Here is a 21,389-nt window from a genome sequence, read left to right as displayed (position 1 = left end):
TAAATGTGAATATATAGGAAACGTGGTTTCTGCCGGCGGCGGAACCCAACCTGATGACGCATTAACAGCGCTAGTTCCGGTTTCGCGACCATGTCTAAAATCTGGAAATGCAGTTATCTCAATATTAAAATCAAGTTAAAATTGTTGGGTACTAGTGTTCTTTCTGTATTGCTATATGGGAGTAGCACATGGAAAGTGAGCTCCAGTGTTACTCAAAAGCTCCAAACTTTTGCCAATACCTGCCTGTGTTGTATAATCGGAGTACGCTGGCCTGACACTATTTCAAACGAAGAACTTGGCTGACACACAGGCTTGGCACTCGTATGCGGTGTAATAGGAAGACGAAAGTGCCTGTGGATAGGTAACACATTAAGGAGGAACGACAACTGCATTGAAGGCTACGCTCTCCCAAGATGGTGACGAGTGGGTCACCCTAAGGGCATTTGGCGTAGAACAGTAAAGGAGGAGTGCGAGCGTCTCAGGAAGTCATGGGGGAGCTGAAACGCATTTCAGATAACCGCGAGCGATGGCGCGGAGGTGTGGTTGTCGTGCTATACCCCACCACGGGGTGACAGGCAACCATATATGTATTTTTAGGCTCATTGCAGCGAAAACCAACTAAAGCTAAGGGAAAAGAGACTTACTCAGAGTTTTCCATTTCAGGAATTTTCCACTGTGTTTCTTTAATGGATTGGGTAATTTTATCATTTTTCTCTGGGTATTTCGTCCTACCAAACAGAGGCTTACAAAAATATTATTATATATTGTATTGGCCCAGTATCTTAGTTGCTTGGTAAGTGAAAATAGGGCAGTTGACAGTTGGTTGGAGGATAGAAGTGGCTGTGAATACAACTGTTCTATTATGCAATTCAGTAGCCCGTAAGGCTGGTCATGTGTTCGGTCGGACTCTACTTAGAACCATTGAAGAAAAGCGTAATTTTTCAATAAAGTCTGGCAGAGTTGTTTATCCCTTGTTCATTCCTTTGTGGAGTATAGGGTATCCACACGGTGAAATTGTGGTTCGGTATCATAGTCATCACATTTAATGCTGTGCAAGTGATAAGCTCACAGCATGGGAGGGTTGAAGTTTCTATATTATTATTCGGGCGTTAACACTAGTTAATACTAGGAGGGGTGAGTTGAAAATCATGGTATTAATTGTGATTCGCACTAAGATGCAAAATAATAATGTTATAAGCGATAATGTTAATTTAGAATTTATTCAATACTTTCAGAAACCACCCCATCATTATACGTCTCTAGTGAAAATGACCAACATAGATACCTAGATAAATAAATAAAGATAAATGCAAGCGCAGATACCTTTAAAAGTCATCATTCCTGTCAAACAAATCGTTCGCATTCAAAGTTGAACAAGAATTTTATTCAAATCGCTGAACAAGTACTCGACATGATGTCGACAAGGTTGGAATTACAGAGTGGTGCAAAGGCTACTGCGATTTCTCTTCACTAGAACCGAGCTATAAAGGAGAGCTTTTGATTAAATCGACGACTTGTCTAATGAAAGGAAAATATTTGTCTCTGCTCGGAATAATAAAATTTTATTTTCCGTCTGGTTTATTCCTAAGGACTCTTTTTTTTTTCATTTTTCCTAGACCACTCGCCTGCTTTATTTTGCTTTCTTACTCGTAATTATTGGATTTTCATTGTGGGGTTTTGCGAAGTTTTAATTGTGATTTGAATAGGGTTATTGCTTTTGTTCTGAAGATGTTGCTGGGAAACCATAGATACGGGTAAGATGTGTAAATGAATTTGATATTTGGTACACCCCTAAAGTAAGGCAAGCTTATGAGTAGAAACTAAACTCATTAAGGCCAAGGAAAACTTTCTAGACTAGTTCTTTGTTACTCAAGTGAATTGGAGCCGAAAAAAGGTCATGATAATGGAGTACTCCAGCCAACTCTGAGCTGACATATGAATTACTCAGAAGAATATAGCAAGCGAAATTGGCAACAATAGTTTGTTTGCTAAATACCAAAGAAAACACAAGAACATTCATGGACCCATTCAGAAAAACGAAAAGCAGAAATTGCAATATTATTATGAACACTTCCTGCTGCTTTGTTGAATATACAATCCTGAATATTATCCTTCGCTTACTCTTTGAATCTCCACTTCAGAAATAGTTCGAGACAAACAACAAAAAACTTTCTTTAATACCAGAGTGAGAACAAAGGGTGGGTGGTGCATGCAGCTATTTTCTCCGCTTTAAGGACAAGAGGGAGTAAAGTTGAAAATAATTTGCATCCGAGGAATGAATTTATCAGGTCGGGATAGAAAATATGATGCTTTTATTCACAACAAAGAATTCAAATGATATTTGGAGTAGTTCGCGGGACTTAAGGAAAACCAGACCCCTGGGGCAGAGACTAATTCATTACTTCTGACAAAATTGTGCTAAAGGAATTAGCATTATTTTTATTTGTATCAAAAGCAAGGATAACAAAGTTGTATTAAATGCATTTCTCTAAAATATGTATACGTTTAATATGTATTCATTTCTGCTTTTTCTTTCCAGTCCAAAAAGATGGCGGTACTCAAATAAAATTGGTTATTGAATTTCCAAACGATGTTAAGGCACTGTTTAAACCAATGAGGTAAGTAGACGTTAAACACGACCATTAATTTCATTTGAATAAATCTATTGTTTGGGTAAATTGTAGTAGAAATAAGGAAACGGTTTCAACCTTCCTTTCCTGTTTATATTGTATGTCATTGAGGAACGCAAGGTAGAATAAACACTTTCCCGTACAGAGCTTCGGGAGTAGCAACTTAATATAAACTGCGGTCCATAAATATTTGTTCGTTTATGAAGTTTAGTCTTCATTGATGCCTTCTATTTGCTTCTTTTTCCAGAACAAATACAGAAATGTGATACTTCACCTTCAGTAGTCGACTACATAACTTGATTACTTAGGAGAACATGAAACTCCTTTCAAATGACAAACGTCGAGGAAAAATTGTCGTAGTTCAACCTCACGTAGGCGTTGGAATGCCTGCATTCTCTGATTTTGATAACTTGGGATTGGGTTTTGTGGTATTGCAACCTGAAATGACCTATTCTATTCGCTAGGATAAGCCGTTATTCGACTAGATACACCCGTTAAAACTCCTTTTCGGGATTTGTTATTCCTCAGAAACTACACCTCACCCGGGGAAGGGTGGAACTACTTAATATGACACGAGAGGCCGTCTCGTATTCCTCGCTGTAAACTTTGCTTGGTAGTCTCCGGTGTAGAAACACATTATATGGGAATGTTTCCCCAGGGAGCAGTGGTTAGTTACCTATCAATGACCTCGTTTTGATTTCATTCAATTCCAGGATTTTGGCAGTTTCTATTCACCGCTTATTATATAGCATGCAATGTGTTCATTTTCCTCGCCGTCATAGCAGCCTATTTTCTTATTCCTGGTATGACGGTGCTAAGCACTTCTAGATATTTGCCTGCTATTATAATTTGTTTAGTATCTTTCTTTCCTACCGAAGTGATCTATTTTCTAAAAATTAGCTGATTTCAAGAGGGTGTTCACAATGTGAGAACTGTGAGTTGACTCACGCCTTTACCGAGTGTATCACATTGTGAACACCACAATGAGAAGCATGTCCGGCGTTGCACTCACGTAAATATATTGTTTATGAAAAAAAAATTATTTTATCAATTTTTGCTGTCAACTATCAACCTCACCTGGTAAATCCCAAAGTGATGACCCCACGTTCAAGAGGAGAGTTTATGGCAAGCAGAAAAGCAGTGACAAAGAGGTCGCCGATAACACGCAACATGCCTGATGTTAACGCGATTCTCATAAAACAGATCTCTTCACTCTTCTAGTAGCTTTCCACAGGAAGAAAGGATGTAGTGGGCGAGTGTGGTGATCTCCAGTAGGCCAGTACTCTGTGTATCCAGTCATAATCCTGTATGCATTGGCACGCGTCTGGATCAAAAGCTCTCGCAATCGAGCCAGCAACACAATGCGGTCTTCCACTCTGCCATGGTTAGAATAGCTGCAGCAAAGTTTACGTGTCATATAGTACTTCCTCTAGGATGTGTTCGCCAACCAACCAACATCTGCACTCACGTAGTCTCATAGCACTGTTCGCTATACCTACTTAATGTGGAGGTTCAGGGGAAAAGACGCAAAAGCACATTGAGGGCATCTGCCGAGCAGGACAGCAGAGCCCCAGAAGCATCTGAATATGCGATTCTTCGGACCCTAATAAACTTGGTTCTATTGTACTTTTTACTCAGCTTTGGCTACCAGACAATATAATCGTAAGATAGGAAGCGACAAACTACAACTGTTTACATCCATAGACCCATCTTCGGCCTTCTTCCTTATTTCCCGTCTATATCGGGATTCGTAGTATCCAATTCTATGTTTAGTCTCCAATTTAACTCAGGATCCAGTATCACACCCACTTACTTTAAATTAGAATCTACCTTTATTCATTTAGCCGCGGGGGAGGTGAGATACAAGTTCCCTTGACTTGGTAATATATAGCATGAGTTCCGTTTTGGTTGGTTTTATGTCGAGTCCGAATCTTCCAGTCCACAGGTGCACCCTTCCCAGTGCATCCTCCTTGATTTCAGTCATAACCGAAGGAAACATTCCTGAGGCCAATATTATCAAACCGTGAGCATGCGCCACCACCTTCACTCCGCTTCTGTTCCTTTACCGCTTTCAATGAGAACACCGGAGAGATTTCGCCACCTAGGACGTATCCTTCCTCGCAGTTCTGTTCAAGTGGCCACCTTCCAGAACAAATTGGATTATCCTCATTCTTCTTTTTTTCAGTCTTTGTCCCGTTCACATTCTTAGCATGGATACTATTCCTGTAAAAAGACAACCTTCTAATTCTATTCTGGTTTGAGTTTCCTTGATTATTTCGCTACTAACGTTTTTGAGTGGTCTCTCTAATCCAGGAGGCCTACTAGGGTATATTGTTTGTAGTCTAGCGACCGCTTAACCATGTTAATTAGTATAATAAAAAGCGGTTTCGGTGGATCTGCCTTTGAGGTTGGGGTGCTGAGGCTTGGGAAGGGCATCACCTCCATGGATATCCAGGACACACGCTAGGGTATTCAGCATGAACGAAGTAGTGCTGATTGGCGGAAAATTGTTCGTGGACCTAAGGCCGCACCTTCTCTCTCTCTATTGTGCATTACATTGCATTATTGAGATGTTCTTCATCTTGAATCGGAATCCAGCAGCTAGTATTCTGCCTGATACCGGTTCCCAGAGCATAAGGGCGCACTTAACAAATGCAATAAGCATTAATCAAGGTTCACACTTGCTTTCTCCTTTACAGTGTATCTTTCTATTATAGTTTGTTGGCAGCCAAGAGTGAATCAGCTGCTTTGAGTTTGACAATTATCAATCTCATCAATACCCTCGTGAAAAGTCTGGCTTTTGAAATGCTATCCTTGGCATTGCAGAAATCGATCAAAACTGGCACAATTTCTGTCAGTATTCCATTGTTTAGTCTACCGGAGGATATCTGAGCGGTTGTTAGGCGGATTTTTCCATAGTCAAGCTTTATTAATATTAATCCCTTTGTGCCGATTGGCTCAATTGGGATAGTGGAAGATAAGTTAAAGGCAGAGCTCAGGCATTGATTCGTTATCCCATATTTTGAACACAGATTAATGAGCCGCTCGAGGTAGTTTGTCGCCTTAATAGTTTATTGGGTTTATTGGGCACGAATGGTTTTTTCAATGGATTTCCAAGCTCGTCGATAGGAGGAGAATGGTGGGACTCCCCTACGATTGAGGTTTTTGAAAGGCCCGTAGTAGATTCACTTTGCAAATTCAAAAGGGACCTAGATCATTTTCACCCTGCGCCCGGGATTTTCTCCCTACGACTAACGCAGTTCGAAGTACACCAGAGGAGGCCGAACATTTGCGGTATTTTTTTACAAAACGATTCCGGCTGAAGTGAGGAGGCAAAGCAACCGTGCACGACAATCCACTGCTATTGTGTAATAAATCCCCGATGCTTGGGCTATTGAAAGCTTGTAGTAAAAACCTCCAAGTGCTGCCAAGTTCATTGATTGTGTAAATAATTGCACTTCGATAGGGAAGAGCAGCCCCAATTCACATGTCACGGTGATTACCTATTCTCGGTAGATGGAATTTCACTGGCTCTTTATCCAATTGGTGCTCTTTCTATGTCAAGAGCTCTTCACCGTCGTTAATGAGTAGTCTACCATGAATATCTTTCACCAGTCCATCACAAGATTTGTCACCAATTGCATACGGTTTGGAAGATATTTTAATTTGCGGCAATTTTAGCCTTTCTGATCACTATTCCGAACTAATATTTCCTAAGATGACACCTCAATATCGAAGTTCTAACGCGCAGCTGTCATCACAGTTCTCAGTTCCATATGCTTTTGCCAACCCACCGCCACGTTTCTGCACTCAACTAAATTTCATGAATTACATGATAGAGAAAGGATCAAATTTGATTTCAGTTCAGTCCTCACTACCGGCGGACTGTTTTAGATATTTTTCGCTCTACTAGCCTTTTTCGAGGCTGATCTTAACGTCCACTTTCTAACACATCGACAGATAATTCCTAAATCTTCTGCTGGTTGCAATGTCAGCGATCGATTAAACATTTGTTATTGGCAATAAAAATGTAACCCATGAATCACGAGATGGTAGACTTTTCAAAAATCCATAAACTGTTTACTATAGTTGTTAGGATTTCCAATGGTCATGCAACGTACTGTCAATGCCGGCGATTGTTTATGTATGCAGGTATAGTTAGTTAGTTTAGTTAACTGGGGGTAGTCGCAGCTCCGAGCACTCAGGGCATTGTTAGGCTCATTGTACTATCCCCGTAAATCGCCTATTCAATGGCTTCCCGCCTACGGTGTTCGCAGGCTTTAGCGAATCTGAAGATATTCTCCAGAGGTAGAGGGTGTGCAGATTCTTCATTGAAGAAAACCTTGTCAGTGTGTTTTCGTCTGAGATCTGAGGATGCCGGGCAGCTGCATAAAAAGTGCAGGGCCGTCTCCTCCTCCTCCTCACATTGGCTGCATATACCCGAAACCACTACCCTAATATTTTCCATATGGTAGTTTAAGAAGCAGTGTCCCGTAAAAAGCCCTACTAGGGTTTTGATGTCCCACTTCTTAAGGGACAACAAAAATGCGGCTCTAGTGGCCCTAGGCTCTTTCACAAGGATTTTCGCCTGCCGGCAAGAGTCCAAATTTCTCCACTCGGCTGCGTGAATCCTTGCAATTTCACCCTTCAGAGTAGATTTGACAGTAGATGGTCGCATTCCCAGAGCTGGGGGGGGGGGGGGGGTAAGCAGATGGATGACTGCTCACGGTTTCAATCTTGCGCTGGAAAAAATCCCGACCCTGCGTCCCATATCGATCGGCGAGTTGACTATCCAGACAAAACCAGCGGTTAAATACCTTGGTTTAATGCTCGACTCAAAGATGAGCTTCTTCGAGCAAATCAAAGCAGCAGCGGGCAGGGCTGCAGCTGGAGTTGCGGCCTTGAGTCGGCTAATGGCAAATGTTGGGGGCCCTACATCAACTAGGCGACGTCTCAACGCAGTCGGTTCTTCTCTATGATGCGGAGGCATGGGATGATGCCCTTGACAAGGAGGTGCATCGAAAATGCCTCGCGCAAGTGCAGAGGCGGGGAGCTTTGCGAGTGGCGTCTGCTTATCGCACCATCTCCGAACCGGCTGTGATGGTGATCGCGAAAGTGATCCCCGTTGCCAAGGAGCGCAAAGCTATCTACCGCCGTAAGGGCGAAAACTTAAAAGAGGTGGTTGCCCATGAAGAACGACAACGCACCCTTGCCGAGTGGCATTATGTTCGAGCTCTTCTCATTGCGAAGAAGATTGAACGCGACCGGCGGAGGTATTGGACGGTAACGGGTTGCCTGAACTAACAAAAACTCCCTTCCTTCCCTCCACTCCCGTTGGTGAAAGGAATTCCCTGACTTGAAGGCTCCCAAAGCCGGGAGAGCGGGAGGGCTAGCCCAAAGTAATGTGTAACGCTTCCAGGCTAGTTCTCTGATGACAGGGAGGTGTTTAATTGGTAGTCCGCCAGCGTGCTGTTGCGGGAGTCCAACACTCTGTGCGCATTCACCTACCTTTTAAAAAAAAACAACTGGCTTGATATGTCGTTGCCATTTAGTTCTGATAATGCCGCCCAACTGTCGGAATAGATTCGAATGGTGCGACCCCTCCATTTTTGTCGCAGACATTCTTCTGCTGTCAATGAAATGGCATCTACCTCACCCTCGAATATGGTCGTGATTTTTCCGAAGGTTCGGGCCAGTTCTATAATCAGATACTCAGAGAACAGCCCTGCGCCCGATCCACCCTCCATGACTGATCCGTCGTTGAAGATTATTAAGTCTGTAATCTGAAAAGACTCATGGCCAGGTATAGTATCAGTACCAATAGATCAGCAGCTTATCAAAAGTTAAACGAGTTAAACTTCGGTAACTCAATATGAGATGTAAGCTAAATTTCGCAACATCGCAGATGAGATGGGGCATTATTTTGTGTTATTTATTTTAACAATCCTATCAATTGTACAGAACTGCTACGCCAACCCTCTTTTGTTTTCAGAAACATCAGATTAAGACACTTGCAGTTTGGTTTAGTTACTGACGTTTAAAGGCAGAAACAGCAAAACTATCACTTCGATCCCTACACTCGCTAAGATTTGAAAGCTATATATCCAAGCAAGCCACACTTAAACACTTGGGGACCATCATTTTCACTTTTCGAGAATGTTTCGATTTGAAGTACATCTCTATCCCCGGGTTCAATAAATGTCAACTGTAGAAGATTTTTGCAACTTTAAAATACAGACTCATCAAAAAACTTAGACCATTCTAAAGCCTAAGATTTCCAAAGAATAACGATCTCTGGGATATGAACTAGGTCTGAAAATATAATCTTCATCCCTCAAATCCTTCACCCGAAGTTAACAAATGTCGACTAATTAAAGGACAATATGCGTTAATAGTGTTCTTTGCTAAGGCTCCAAGCTTTTTATGCCAGGTCAACTACATGATTAATCAGCAGATGAACCCAATGGTTACCTCGAAATATTGAATTATTTCCATACCCAACAAGGTGGGTTGATAGACTCTGATTGAATATTCCGCACGAGTGAGCTTCACTCATGATGAACTCGATTCAATTCAGTTGGGTATACTCGTGTATGGAACGTATGTCATTCTTTTAGGAGAAATTTCAAATGAAAGGTCAGATATTCAACTGCAGGGCATTTAGAACAAATGAAATCGGGACAATCTCTCCTCAGTGAATTATCTGGCCCACCCCGCATTAGATATTTCGATAAATTCATCATTGAGTGCATTTCAAAAACGTCTGTCGAATGTTGAATACGGATCCCGAGGAACAGGACATTTCAACTCTAAATCTTCTTAACTCTGCACTCAAATGAATCAAGTGGAAACTTATATGGACTCCTGGGATTTTAAAAAGAAAAAATTGCATTTTATTTTTAATCCTCCTGAGAAATATTTCTTCTGAATTCCCATTCAATATAACGACGAACGTCCGGATACTTCAGCCAGCAACCTGGCGAAATCCAACTCTGATACTTTCTATCATATTAACTGTAAGCTTCATAAAATAGATTTTGTTGAAATTAGATAATATTAAACCTTTGGATCTACTTAAACGTATGTTTTTCATTTATCTTGTGCCCTCGTTTCAGATTTCCACGGGAACAGCAAACGTTGCCAAACCATTTCTACTTTACGGATTTCGAACGGCATAATGCTGAAATAGCAGCATTTCATGTAGATCGGTAAGTTATCCTATTTCAATGGATTTATTCTCGTGCCAAATGGAAAGGTTTCTCGTTTTTCTCTTTGTATCTAATATCTTCTTAGAGGTTTTCTTTCGTTCCGGTATCAACTATGTGGTATTCGCCCGTTTTGAACTTCGCAATAGTATATTTTATGTTTCTATACAGACAACTTGGGAAGACACTTTTGTTTCTTTGCACTCAGGCGAGATTGAATATCTTTGCACACATCCAATAGTGCATGAGGAGGATTTATATCGATTTTGCAGAACACAATCCAAGTAAATTATTCCAGTGCGGTATTCTGGTTATTAATTTCCATTTGAGTTTAATGAGGTTTTATTTGATTGAACCCCAAAATTTATAGCTGGATGAGCATGGATGGTATATGCAGGCATGGAAGGAAATCTTGGGTTGATTTCTTTTTCCTAAAGGTCACGACGAGCGGATATGGGATATGTTGAATGGCTCCATCTTGTTGCGTACGAATTTCCTAAAATCATGCCAATATGGTTATTTTAAGAATTCGATTTCTTCGAAATTCTTGAGAAGTCGAATTGTAATTACATGTATCCTTTATCCTTCGATAAGTCAACCACTAAGAAATGTACTCTCCGACAATGATCTGAAGTGGCATTTTGATCTTTTACCGAAGTTTCTTGAGGAATCCGGCTGATTTTGAGGAGACATTGGGAGTTACGAAAACGACATGCTTCGCATCAGGCATTATCGGTGACAAAACTACGAAGGAAGATATAAAATCCTTTTTGAAACACCAAAAAGAAGAAAACGTTAATTTTTCAAAAACAGGATCAAATTAGGTAAAAGGAAAAATCTGATTCGATCTCAGACAGCTCTTCATTGTCATTCATTATCCTCCCAATGCTTGGAACTTCACACACTGCCATCTTGCACGGAACTATTTCCGGCAATCCCCCTTGTGCATTTCCCCTTGCATCAGCAGATGATTAAGTCGTTTTACGGCTGTTAGTGCTGCCTTTTATGCTCCTTTCCTCCAAGCATGTAACATATGCCTGTGCTTATTGTTAACGGGATCCTAATTTTGTTTCGAGGTCCCTTTTTGCAACTGCAAACCAAGAACAGATAAAGAAGATGCCCTCTGCATCTTCAATCATTTCTTTACACATTAGCCTCTACAGGGATTCGTCGGAGTTAAATTGATGGTGGCACGTTCTATGCCAACCGTGTTCGTTTAGGAATTGCGTAAGGTGGTAGTTCACTTTGCCGTGTCTTCTCTTGGTTCAGCCACTTATATTGGTAATGAGTCTTTATGTTCGCGGTCCATTTTTATCCTGCTTTCATACCGTTTGCAGGCAGTCATATTCTCATCTCATTCTCTAAAAGCGCGCACCTTTTCATTGTCCAGATTGTCCACCTCTTCATTGTCCAGAATATCAACCGGGAATAACGTATTCTGTGTAATCTGAAGTTGTTGAATACACTTAGTCGGTATACAGCTTGGCGCAGTTTATGACATTCTAGGATGTTGAACGTCCTGACCCACACGGGTATCGTAGAACCAAGCTGGTGACTCGTAATACAAGCACTTGCTGACTTTGCACTAGGCCACCTTTATTGGGTAGAATCATTGCTAGTCTTAGCGTATGCTTTATGCTCGACGAACTCCAGTCTGGTATTTTGTTACCAAAACTTCATTGTTTAGATGATATCTCCTTCTTCAATGGCGCGACAAGCGAAATCGGCCTTTGGCTCCCAGGATAGATTTCCTCCAACCATCTCGAATCTTCGATCGCGGATTTCAGTTGGGAAATTTCAGCAGCTTTTTACTGGGCTCGTTCAGTGAGTCCTCGCACCATTTGTGTGGCTTTCCCACTGGGCGGCGTCCTTCGGGTGTGCCTTTGAATACCGTGTTAGTTATTCGCTTGTCGTCCATCCGTTCTACATGATCGACCCACTGCGATTTTCGTAGCTTTACCACCACCGATGCTGCTGGTCAGCTCATGGCTGTATCTAATTCGTCAGTCAGCTGCATTTTTTACCGTGTGTCGATGGACTTCTTTACCGCCTGCGTTAGAGTCCACATTTTAGAGCCATACAGTATCAAAGGTCGTATTATGGTCTTGTAGACCCAAACTTATTTTTCCTGTGCACCCTTTTACTTTTCATTTCCCGTAGGACTGAGTAGTGTCATTTGTTGGCCATCATTATTCGTCACTGGACTTCGTCATTTTTATTGCTATCCTTCGCTATCTTTACTCCCAGGTACACAAAGTTGTCCAAATTTATAAAAGTAAGTGATCTATTGCCGTTTGGCCGCATTGTCATGATATTTATGTTGTCAGTGAGTCCCATTATTTGCGAAGAATTGTAGAGGAATGTTCTTGTGGTACCTAACTCTAGTTTAAGATATTCAAAAGCTAGGTTAAAAAGCATGGGGCGAGTCTATCTCGTTGCTTTAATCTGCAGTTCGTTTCGAAGCATTGCGTTAGCTCGTCATTAGCTTTACATGAAATTCAGTCTTAGCCTAGTACTAGTTTTTCTTTTAGGCGCAACCTGCGCATTATACCATATAGTATTTCTCGTTTGATGCTATCATATGCTTGAAGGAAGTCGACGAAGAGCTGATGCACATCGATGTTGAACTCATAGCACTCTTCCAGTAGTTGTTTGACTGTGAAAATTTGGTACATCGTGGATGGTCCTTGTCGAAAGCACATTTGTATTCATCAATTAATTTGTCTCTGTATGGCTCTAATTGCATATCCCGTACCTGAAGTCACTGCCATTGAATCCGTTTGGTCTGAGGATGTTGTCCTAGTTGCGCGACAAAAGGGTATTGCCAGGAGGGGTTGCCGGCCCTCGTTGGTGGGTGAGAATATTGCGTCTCATACTCGCTACGAGCAGGCAACGTGGGAAGGTGAAGGTTCGGCCTGCTTTCAGATGACATTGCTCGCATAGAATTCGATTCCATCTGGATAGTAGGAGTAAATTGCAAGCCTGACGTCATTTGCAAACCTGTGGATGCTGACCAGATAGGGCACTTCCTGCCATGAGATTTCACCATATACAGTGTTCCATAGCAGAGGACAAAGGACATATCCCTGTGGGATATCTGCGGTTATGTTACATGGTTCTGATATCTAAAGTATATTGTAACATAATTTTTGGCGATATTCAGAAAAGAAGGGGTTGTTGTTGCGGCGATGAACACTTCAAATGTTACTGTCTCACAGAATTGAATGGATTTTTGAAGTTTACCCTTCGTATTCTTTTTTCTTCTCTTTAAACTTCCGTTTCGTTCAATAAGGGTTCGGATTTGCACTTCTCTCATTTGCAAGTCAGAGTTTAGTCCGAAGATTTTCAAATCACTGTCCAGGAGGCCGAGCAATATATATTTTGGTCATCATTTGGGTGGTTTCGCATTGGCTTGAATGTGTCTATAAACGAAGGCGCTTCCGTGTCAATTGTTTTTATTAGCTTGAATGGTGTAACGCAGCTTGCTCTTCAGTTGTCTTACGTGAAATCGTAGAAACTAGCAGTGGCACTCCTGAGGTGTTCCTTCGAGTTGTGTTTTCAGCTCGGTTCATATCTAAGTTTTTTGCATATCAAGTCAAGTTTTAGAGTATTCATTATTCCATTTACGATGTTTTTGGCCTTAAATTCCTAATTTTCCTTTTTGTAACATTTAAAAAAAAATATTTATAGAGGTTTTTTTCAGTTCGTATCAATTTGACCCGCCGATGCTTTCTGAAGATACTCTTTCACTGCACTTGTGGAATTTTCAATTAACATTCCAAGTCCTAAAGGCACCATTTTTGTTGCTGAACATGTTGATGTTGTTGCAATCTAATCCGAGGCTTTTGTCATGGGTTCATGACAACTGGGTGGTGTATTTATCAAACAAAATTTCCAATTTATGAGGCGAGAACCTGGCGTGTTTCGTTCTGTGTCTTCAACTTTTACTGAAAGTTTCAAGTGCTCGCATGGCACGTACATCTTCGAGGTCGAATTAGTAGAATTCGATAAAAAAGCGTTAGATGCTCCTTTCTTGAAGACACACAGATAAAACGCAATCATTTTCGCTTTTTCACTTATGACTGTAAGTTATCTGATCACATGAATTCTACCTATCTCCTGACCGTGCTTTCACTACTTTTTAGGTGGATGGATAAGTACCTGGATGGTCAGGGGGGCCAGCTTAGGATATACAACTTGGCTAAATAATTGTCAGCTTTCCTTTACACTAGCATAGTTGCATGCGAGCCCCTTTTACAATTGCTGACAGTTTTGCAATGCTATCCCTAGCTTGCTTTCTCAAATGGGAAGATGTTTCGCGGCAGGATATCATTGCGACTGACAAGTTTGCCAAATCCTCGGGCAGAGATTTTTCAGAGTTTGCCATATGTATCGGGTTGAGTTTCACATTTTCCAGGAGAATATCGCCCGCGAGGAAGATGGAGTTTCGACAATTGCTAATTCTTGAATTACTTTAAGGTAGCATTTTATACAAAATGGTCTATACCTGGGAGTTGTTTTTCAGCTATGATGGCATTATGGTTACTGATACCAGGATCGATTTCGAAGAAGGAAGCGTGTTTGGGTTCAGAAAGCTGCGTATCAGGAAGCGTTCAAAGTGGCTGTACGTGCGAAATCCATACGAAGTACATGGCAGCAGCGTAGAAACTAAGAACAAAAGCATCAAATAACCATCCATTAATTCCTTATTAGCAAATCGTCTAAAATTATTCTTTTCTGAAATCGAACATCACAACCGGGAACGGTAGACAAAAGTTCATATTTCAGATTGCAAAACCGTTCCTCTTTAAATTTCGTACCATGCATCTAAACTCCTAGTCGCAATGAGTAGCAATGATTTTGCGGATCCTCATGTATTCTCCGAAGACAGGTTTTCAGCGAGCAAAATTGCGAAGGATACCTTCTACGAGGCGGTTGAGTGGGCTCGCAAAGCCCGTTCCAAGTATGATATCAAAATCTTATCTACTTGGGAATTTCACCAGTCAAGTAGGGACGGAGTCCATATTCAGGCGATGCGTCGGCTCCCATAGCTTACATAGGGATACCAATGATAACGAACTGCGGATTATTTCGTTAGCAGGAGTGCACGAAATAGTTGTTGGAAGTACCTGGTTTGCGCGGAAATCAGTCCATTTGTGGACCTCTCCAGATGGGACCACTTTCAAACAAATTGACCACGTACTGATCGAACGCCGCCACTGCTTAGCCTTGATGAATGTCCGAACATATGGGGGGGGGGGGGGGATATAGACTCGCCTATAATCTCCTCTGACAATCAGGGGAGAGTAAATGCTGAAGCTATTCTCAACACAGCCATATAAGGGGGAAATGGTCTCCGCAATAACCGCATCTAACAGATATTCTCGGGATGAAGCATCAACTAATGATCTTCACAATCACCTGAAGAACGTTATCATTGATACGGCTACAGATATGCTTGGCCCCAGCCGTAAGAAAAGTCGGAGCGGCTGTTTCGACAATGAATGTAACCTAGCAAGGGAACGGAAGAATGCCGCACACCGAGTAATGCTGTGTTCTCAAAGAACGCGGGCACGCGTGGAGAATTGTCACGAGCTCCGGCGAGCGACGACACGACTTTACAAATGGAAAGAGGAAGCATAGCAGACCCAATAGATCTGTGAACTCGAAAAGTACAGGGAGCAACCGCATTAGGCGCGGAAGTTTTACCAACAAGTCAGCAGGATGAAGCCTTATACACCTCGATGCTCATAATGCGGAGACAAAAAGAGAAATCTGGTTTCCGACAGAATGGGCATATCAGAGCGATGGGTTGAGTACTTTGATGAACTACTGAACAACCAGAGCATCGGCGAGTTAGAGGTCCCGCCAAGTGAAGACGACGGACAAATACTGCCATCACCAAGTATAGGAGAAACAGTCCGTGTAATTCATCTGCTTAAAAATCATAAGTCGCCTGGAGCCGATGGAATTACAGACGAATTAGTTAAATATGGAGGCGACCAATTACACCAAGTGGTTCATCAACTTGTGCTCAAGGTATGGGACAGCGAATCAATGCCTGACGACTGGCAAAGAGGCATTATCTATCTCATACATAAAATGGGAGATATCACACAGTGCAGCAATTCTAGAGGTATCAGATTGCTGAGCACCATCTATAAGATATTCTCCGCTATTCTGCTAGGCCGGATATCCCCATACGCAAAAAACATCACTGGCCCATACCAAAGAGGCTTCACTCCAGGCAAATCAGCAACAAATCAGATTTTCTCTCTGCGGCAAGCGGTGGAAAGACTGTTGGAATATGGACACCACTCGCACCATCTATTCATCGATTTTAAAGCCACCTATGACAGCATAGCCAGGGTAAAACTGTACACGGCCATGAGAGAATTCGGTATTGCGACGAAATTGATTAGACTGACTGACCGTAACAAATGTGCTTGGCCGGATAAAAGCAGCAGGATCACTCTGAAGACATTCGACATCAACAATGGTCTACGACGGGGGGATGCCCTATCATGCGCCCTCTTTAACCTGGCCCTGGAGAGAGTGATCCGTGATTCTCAGGTAAATACGCTGACAATATCGATATCATGGAAAGAACAACCCGAGATGTACAGTCTACCTTCATGCAGATCGAACAGACTGAACGAGATCTTGGGCAAGACGAAAGGCGTGGTGATCGTCAGCGCTAGAAACCAAAGAACGAACAACATCCAATCGCACTGGTCAAACGAAAACAATGAAGATAGGAGACTACATTTTTGAGACCGTTGAAAATTTCTCCTATTTAGGGTCGAAAATCACAACCGATAACAGCTATGGCAATGAAATCCGAACACGGTTGTTGGCTGCGCTCGGAACGTCTCACCATAGAGTAGAAGCTCTTATTGTACAAGACAATGATCTTGCCAGTCCTTATGTATTCTTCGGACACCTCTTAGCAAAAAACTGCATTGAAGGGAAGAATCCACCGAAGAATTTTTGACCCCCTACATGAAGATGGATGATTTCGTAGCCAACATAACGACGGTATGGTTGTAGCTTAAATACGGCTCAACAGGTTGCGGTGGGCTGATCACCTACTCCGTATGGATGAATGCAATCCATTTGGGAAGATCTCTAAGAGCAATATGACGAGGCAGACCCTGCCGAGGCATTAGCCAGAATGTCAAACGGCTTTCAGGTATATCGAATTTGTGGGCTTCAACGCAAAACCGACATGTCTTGAGTTCTTTATTAAGGCAGGCCTATACCGGATACCGGTTGTTGCGCCGTTGATGGCGGTGATGAAAATCGCAAACTCTTAACAGCGGTCGAGAGAAAGATCCTCCGAATAATTTTAACTGACTAATAACTCTATGAACGACTGCGATCACTTGATTCTAGAAAAAAATTGGTGTAATATATTACCTACTAGTTATTCAAGGGGTACAGCGCGCAGTGGCAAATCCTGCCTTAATTGGGGCGATAGCGTAGGGCACGACACCAGACCACCAGTCATTAGGGATATCGAACCAAAGTATCAAGCCAGGATATATTGAGTTCCTTGTTAAGGCAGGCCAAAGAGCAGACAATTATTGTTCTCCCATTGATGATGGAGCCCGTAGATGGCATTTTGCTTTTGTTATAAAACTTGTCAGCGCCTTTCAATCAACGCGACATAGTTACCAAATATAATGTATGCTGCTTCAATGATGTCCGTTTTTTTAACCTGGTGTTGCGTTAAGCCTAATTCTTTCATCTAAAAAAGCTGCGATTAGCCGCCGGATTTTAATCCGTTGACTGGAGGTGTCGAATCTCCTTCGACATAATAGTTCCTCTTCTTGGTGTGTGGGTCTCAAATCCCTTCAAAAAGTTATTATGAAGGAACCCTACCGATTTATTATGGCTGCGATCAGTTGGCTTGGAAAACAGAACAAAAAAAGTAAAAAACTCAATGGAAGACCAGATAGAGAGTTTTGTGTGACCGATCAGTGATTCTGCGTTTCATTGCAGCACGCACCACGTCGAGCAGTGCATCGCCTCCAAAAAAAGTTTTTTGGATAGGCATCTGACGTTTGCCTTAATATGGACGAAGCTCATTGCTAGCGTAGGTGAATGAGTTTTAATTGGTAAATCTTTCAAATGAAGCAAATACTTAAAATTTGGGAAAAATGTTTTTTTATACAAATAAACCTAATATATTTATATGTATCTTCGAAAATGATGTTATCTGAGTCTCTCCGACTGTACCCATTGAAAAATTCGTGCTCAGATCTAAATCCTATAGATACAGTGCATTATCCTTGATATTTTCATCGTCCTTATCGCCGGCGAAAGGATTCATTTCTTGTTTTTCAAAAGCCTCAAGACATTATAGCTCCTTATATTTAGTTTCTGCTCGTGCTGGTTTCACAAGTACGCCGGATATGAAAGCGCGATGGTACCATAGCGTTACTGCCTTTTACTCCACACCAAGACGTTCCAGTGCCGGGAATTTACAGCTTTTTTTTAGTTCTCCAAATAAATGATATCATAACTTGTGTCCTAAAGGAAGAAATTAAATTTTTCTCGAGAAATATCTCCCATTGGATAGTTGCAGACGGGAATGTAGAATCTGCATGTATAAATTACTTGGTGGGGGTGGCAATGCATGACGCACCCATTCTGCAGTTTTGGTAATTGATTATTTTGTTTGCTTCGCTTGCAGTATCAAGAATTTAAACCCTTGACGTTACGGTCGGGGTGATAGTACTATACACTGTACTTTTATTATGAATGGCCTTCTTCAAGATGATAGGATTTTCCAGCTTTGTAATGTTCTGTTAAATTTCGAATATCTTTAACTGGAAGATGTTTTCTATGTCCCCGCACGTCTAACAATTTAGAAATAAGCCGAGTTTTTCCAGTTTTTTTCGGAATCTTTGCTATAAATTCCGCAACATATTCATTTCCGTACAGTCAAATGGAAGGGAAAACGATTTACTCCAAGCAGGGTCGTAAATTTCATGCGTCAAACTATTCGCCCATCCCCACTAGAAGATTAAGGAAATTCTTCTCGGAAAAATAAGAAAAAATAAGTGGCAAATTGTAGACGTAAACTTGTAATTACAGTCGTATGAATAACCAAATGAGCTTCTTCTGATGGAGCCATTCGTCGACGTAAAAAGTCCAGTTTTACGGCCAATTTAACTTTCTGCAAGAATTTTTCCTTTCACGTCCATTCGTCTCATTCATCGTTCGCTAAGACATTTTGCAAATGGTGAGAAAGGAAGAATATAACGGAGAGAGATTTTTAGTGTTACGGCAAGAAATCGCATTTTCTAGAATTCGAATCGGGACCAAGTGGGACTGAGCCGCTTCAATTCTGTGAAAAAAGAAATTCTGTTTTATTGACGGGAAGTATTTTTAGGAAATTATAACAATTTTCAAGGCATGTTTCATAGATCCTGTGGATGTCTGTGAGTTGAAATTTAAAATTGTTTTATTGTCGGTGGTGGCGATTTTAATGGTCGCCGGTTATGCAGAACATTTTGCCAATTTATGTGCTGAATGGTCGCAATTTGCTGTACAAGCGTTATTGCGGAAGTCATGGAAGGAATAGCAAAAGGACGGTTGACTGAGAAAGAGACATTAAATGTAATTTTAAAGTGCTTGTTAGAGAATAGAAGGAAGTGCTTATGGTTGTTAATATCCTGAAAATGTCTGCTGTTTCTAGCATTGCAATTATTAGGTCGAGGTACTCCGTAAAAGAAAGAACTTACACCGATGGATTCTGGATGCGTTACGTTAGAAACATGGTATTATCTCAATTTATCCAATTACTGTCATATCCTCGCCTACTTTCGGAATAAATTTTATATAAACTTCTGGTCAGTTCACATCTAACAAAGTTTACTTCAACCTGTACGAATTTTGTCTGCGTCCCACACCTAAATCTTCCTGCTGCCAATAAAAATCAAATATCCTTGAAACAGTCTTATTACATTACACCTCTTACGGTAAACATCCTGGGCTTCGCTCCTTTGATTCCTAGAAAAAGTGGCGAAAACACTTGAAACGAGAACCAAAGATGAAATCCGTAAAAAAATATCGAGAATGTAGAGAAAATAACATGTTCAATTTATAAATCACTTTTCAGACTCTTGGGATTCCGACGTACCATGCCCGTAACAGGACGTTTATTAAACATTACCACAGAAATCTACCAGGTTGCCGACGATGATTTATTAAAAACCTTCTTCGTATCCCCGTCCAGCAATTTATGTTTCCATGGTAAATGCTCATATTATTGCGATACAGCGCACGCCATCTGTGGTAATCCGGACACACTTGAGGGATCCTTTGCAGCATTCCTGCCATCGTATGAACAGGCGCACCGAAAGGTAAGATTAATGATAGCATTAGAATATTACACGATAAAATTATTGTTGTATCATAAGATTGGTTGTTGTGTGGTTCCTGGGAGAAGTGTTGTGTGCTTACCTCCTTAGACCGGCCGCTACCTATGCCACTGCTGTGACCGTCCCCTGACGATACGTACGACGTTTCCTCCGTCGTTATCAGGAAACAACACATAAGGTCGACTTTCTGCCCGACGGGAACATGTTATTCCTGGGATATCTACCGTGCACCTTGGCTTTGCTCGACTATTCCAGGGTAAAGCGAAACTTATGCATTGGTCGCTATCGAGCGATATTTGTGAACAGCATGGAAGGGATGGGGTTTTGTAGTTTGTTATTATGGGCTTAATTCAAATATTATTAGTGATGTAAAAGCGTAGTTGATCTTATCGAAATTGAAAATGCACATATGTGTTTCCGGTCGCTTTTACTTTTGGTGAAAGGCTCATTTGTGTGGCTTAAGTTATGAACTTTTAGAAATATTAGTTTTTCAAAATGTTACAACGCAACATGCAAGGATATCGTTAGAGGATGCTCCTGGTTTCTCGTTTGTTTTAGCTTAAAATGAACTGAATATTTCAGAGGTAAAAACAATCAATATCCTTAATTTTCAGGCCAAAATAAGGTTAACATTTCCAGAATTATCAAGAAGGCTTTATTGAATGCGTTCGGCGAAATGATAGTCGATTTTTCTCCTTTAAATTAGTGCCACGCATTTTGGTCCTTTTAAAATTTTCTGAAAACTCGCAAAAAGCCCTTTATCTACTTGTCGGGCAGGAATTTAGAAATGCCTTACCTTACCAAATTAGGGCTGTGGTGCGCCGTTTTGATTCCGCAAACTCCCTAACACCGTGGCTGTTGTGGGAAGGGCAAGAAGAGCCGAATGCAGCTAGCCCAAGGTTTTAGAGCCAGTCTGTAGCCTGTCCTGTCCTGCAAAATACAGTGAAATGACCTAGAAACTTTACAGAGACCCCAATTACAGGAAGCTAACAAGATATTCAACACCTGTTACAGGCATAAATATTGGCAGCCATCCAAGGATCGACTGACGAGATACAAGTCGGCTATCAAAAATGCTCGATGCGGTCCTGGCTGGACTGTTGCCAAAGCAGAGAAAATATCAACAAGTCTGCGGGACTCGAAGCATCCCAACCCTATTTAAG

At 41.5% G+C, this 21,389-nt stretch overlaps 1 protein-coding gene across 1 annotated transcript in view; it reads left to right on the top strand.

The window, feature by feature from the left end:
* The window catches only part of LOC119650579 (extracellular serine/threonine protein CG31145), a 215,373-nt gene that overhangs the window by 150,797 nt on the left and 43,187 nt on the right, over positions 1-21,389 (top strand). Inside the window, exons 6-8 of the mRNA XM_038053405.1 lie at positions 2,540-2,618; positions 9,746-9,838; positions 19,965-20,208. Of these exons, the coding sequence (XP_037909333.1) occupies positions 2,540-2,618; positions 9,746-9,838; positions 19,965-20,208 (416 nt within the window). The remainder of the gene's footprint in view (positions 1-2,539; positions 2,619-9,745; positions 9,839-19,964; positions 20,209-21,389) is intronic.

Source organism: Hermetia illucens, chromosome 3 (assembly GCF_905115235.1).
Source record: "Hermetia illucens chromosome 3, iHerIll2.2.curated.20191125, whole genome shotgun sequence".
In the NCBI taxonomy this organism is placed as follows: Eukaryota; Metazoa; Arthropoda; class Insecta; order Diptera; family Stratiomyidae; genus Hermetia; species Hermetia illucens.
The sequence above is the reverse complement of the archived record's forward strand: the minus strand, read 5'-3'. Positions and strand labels throughout refer to the sequence as shown.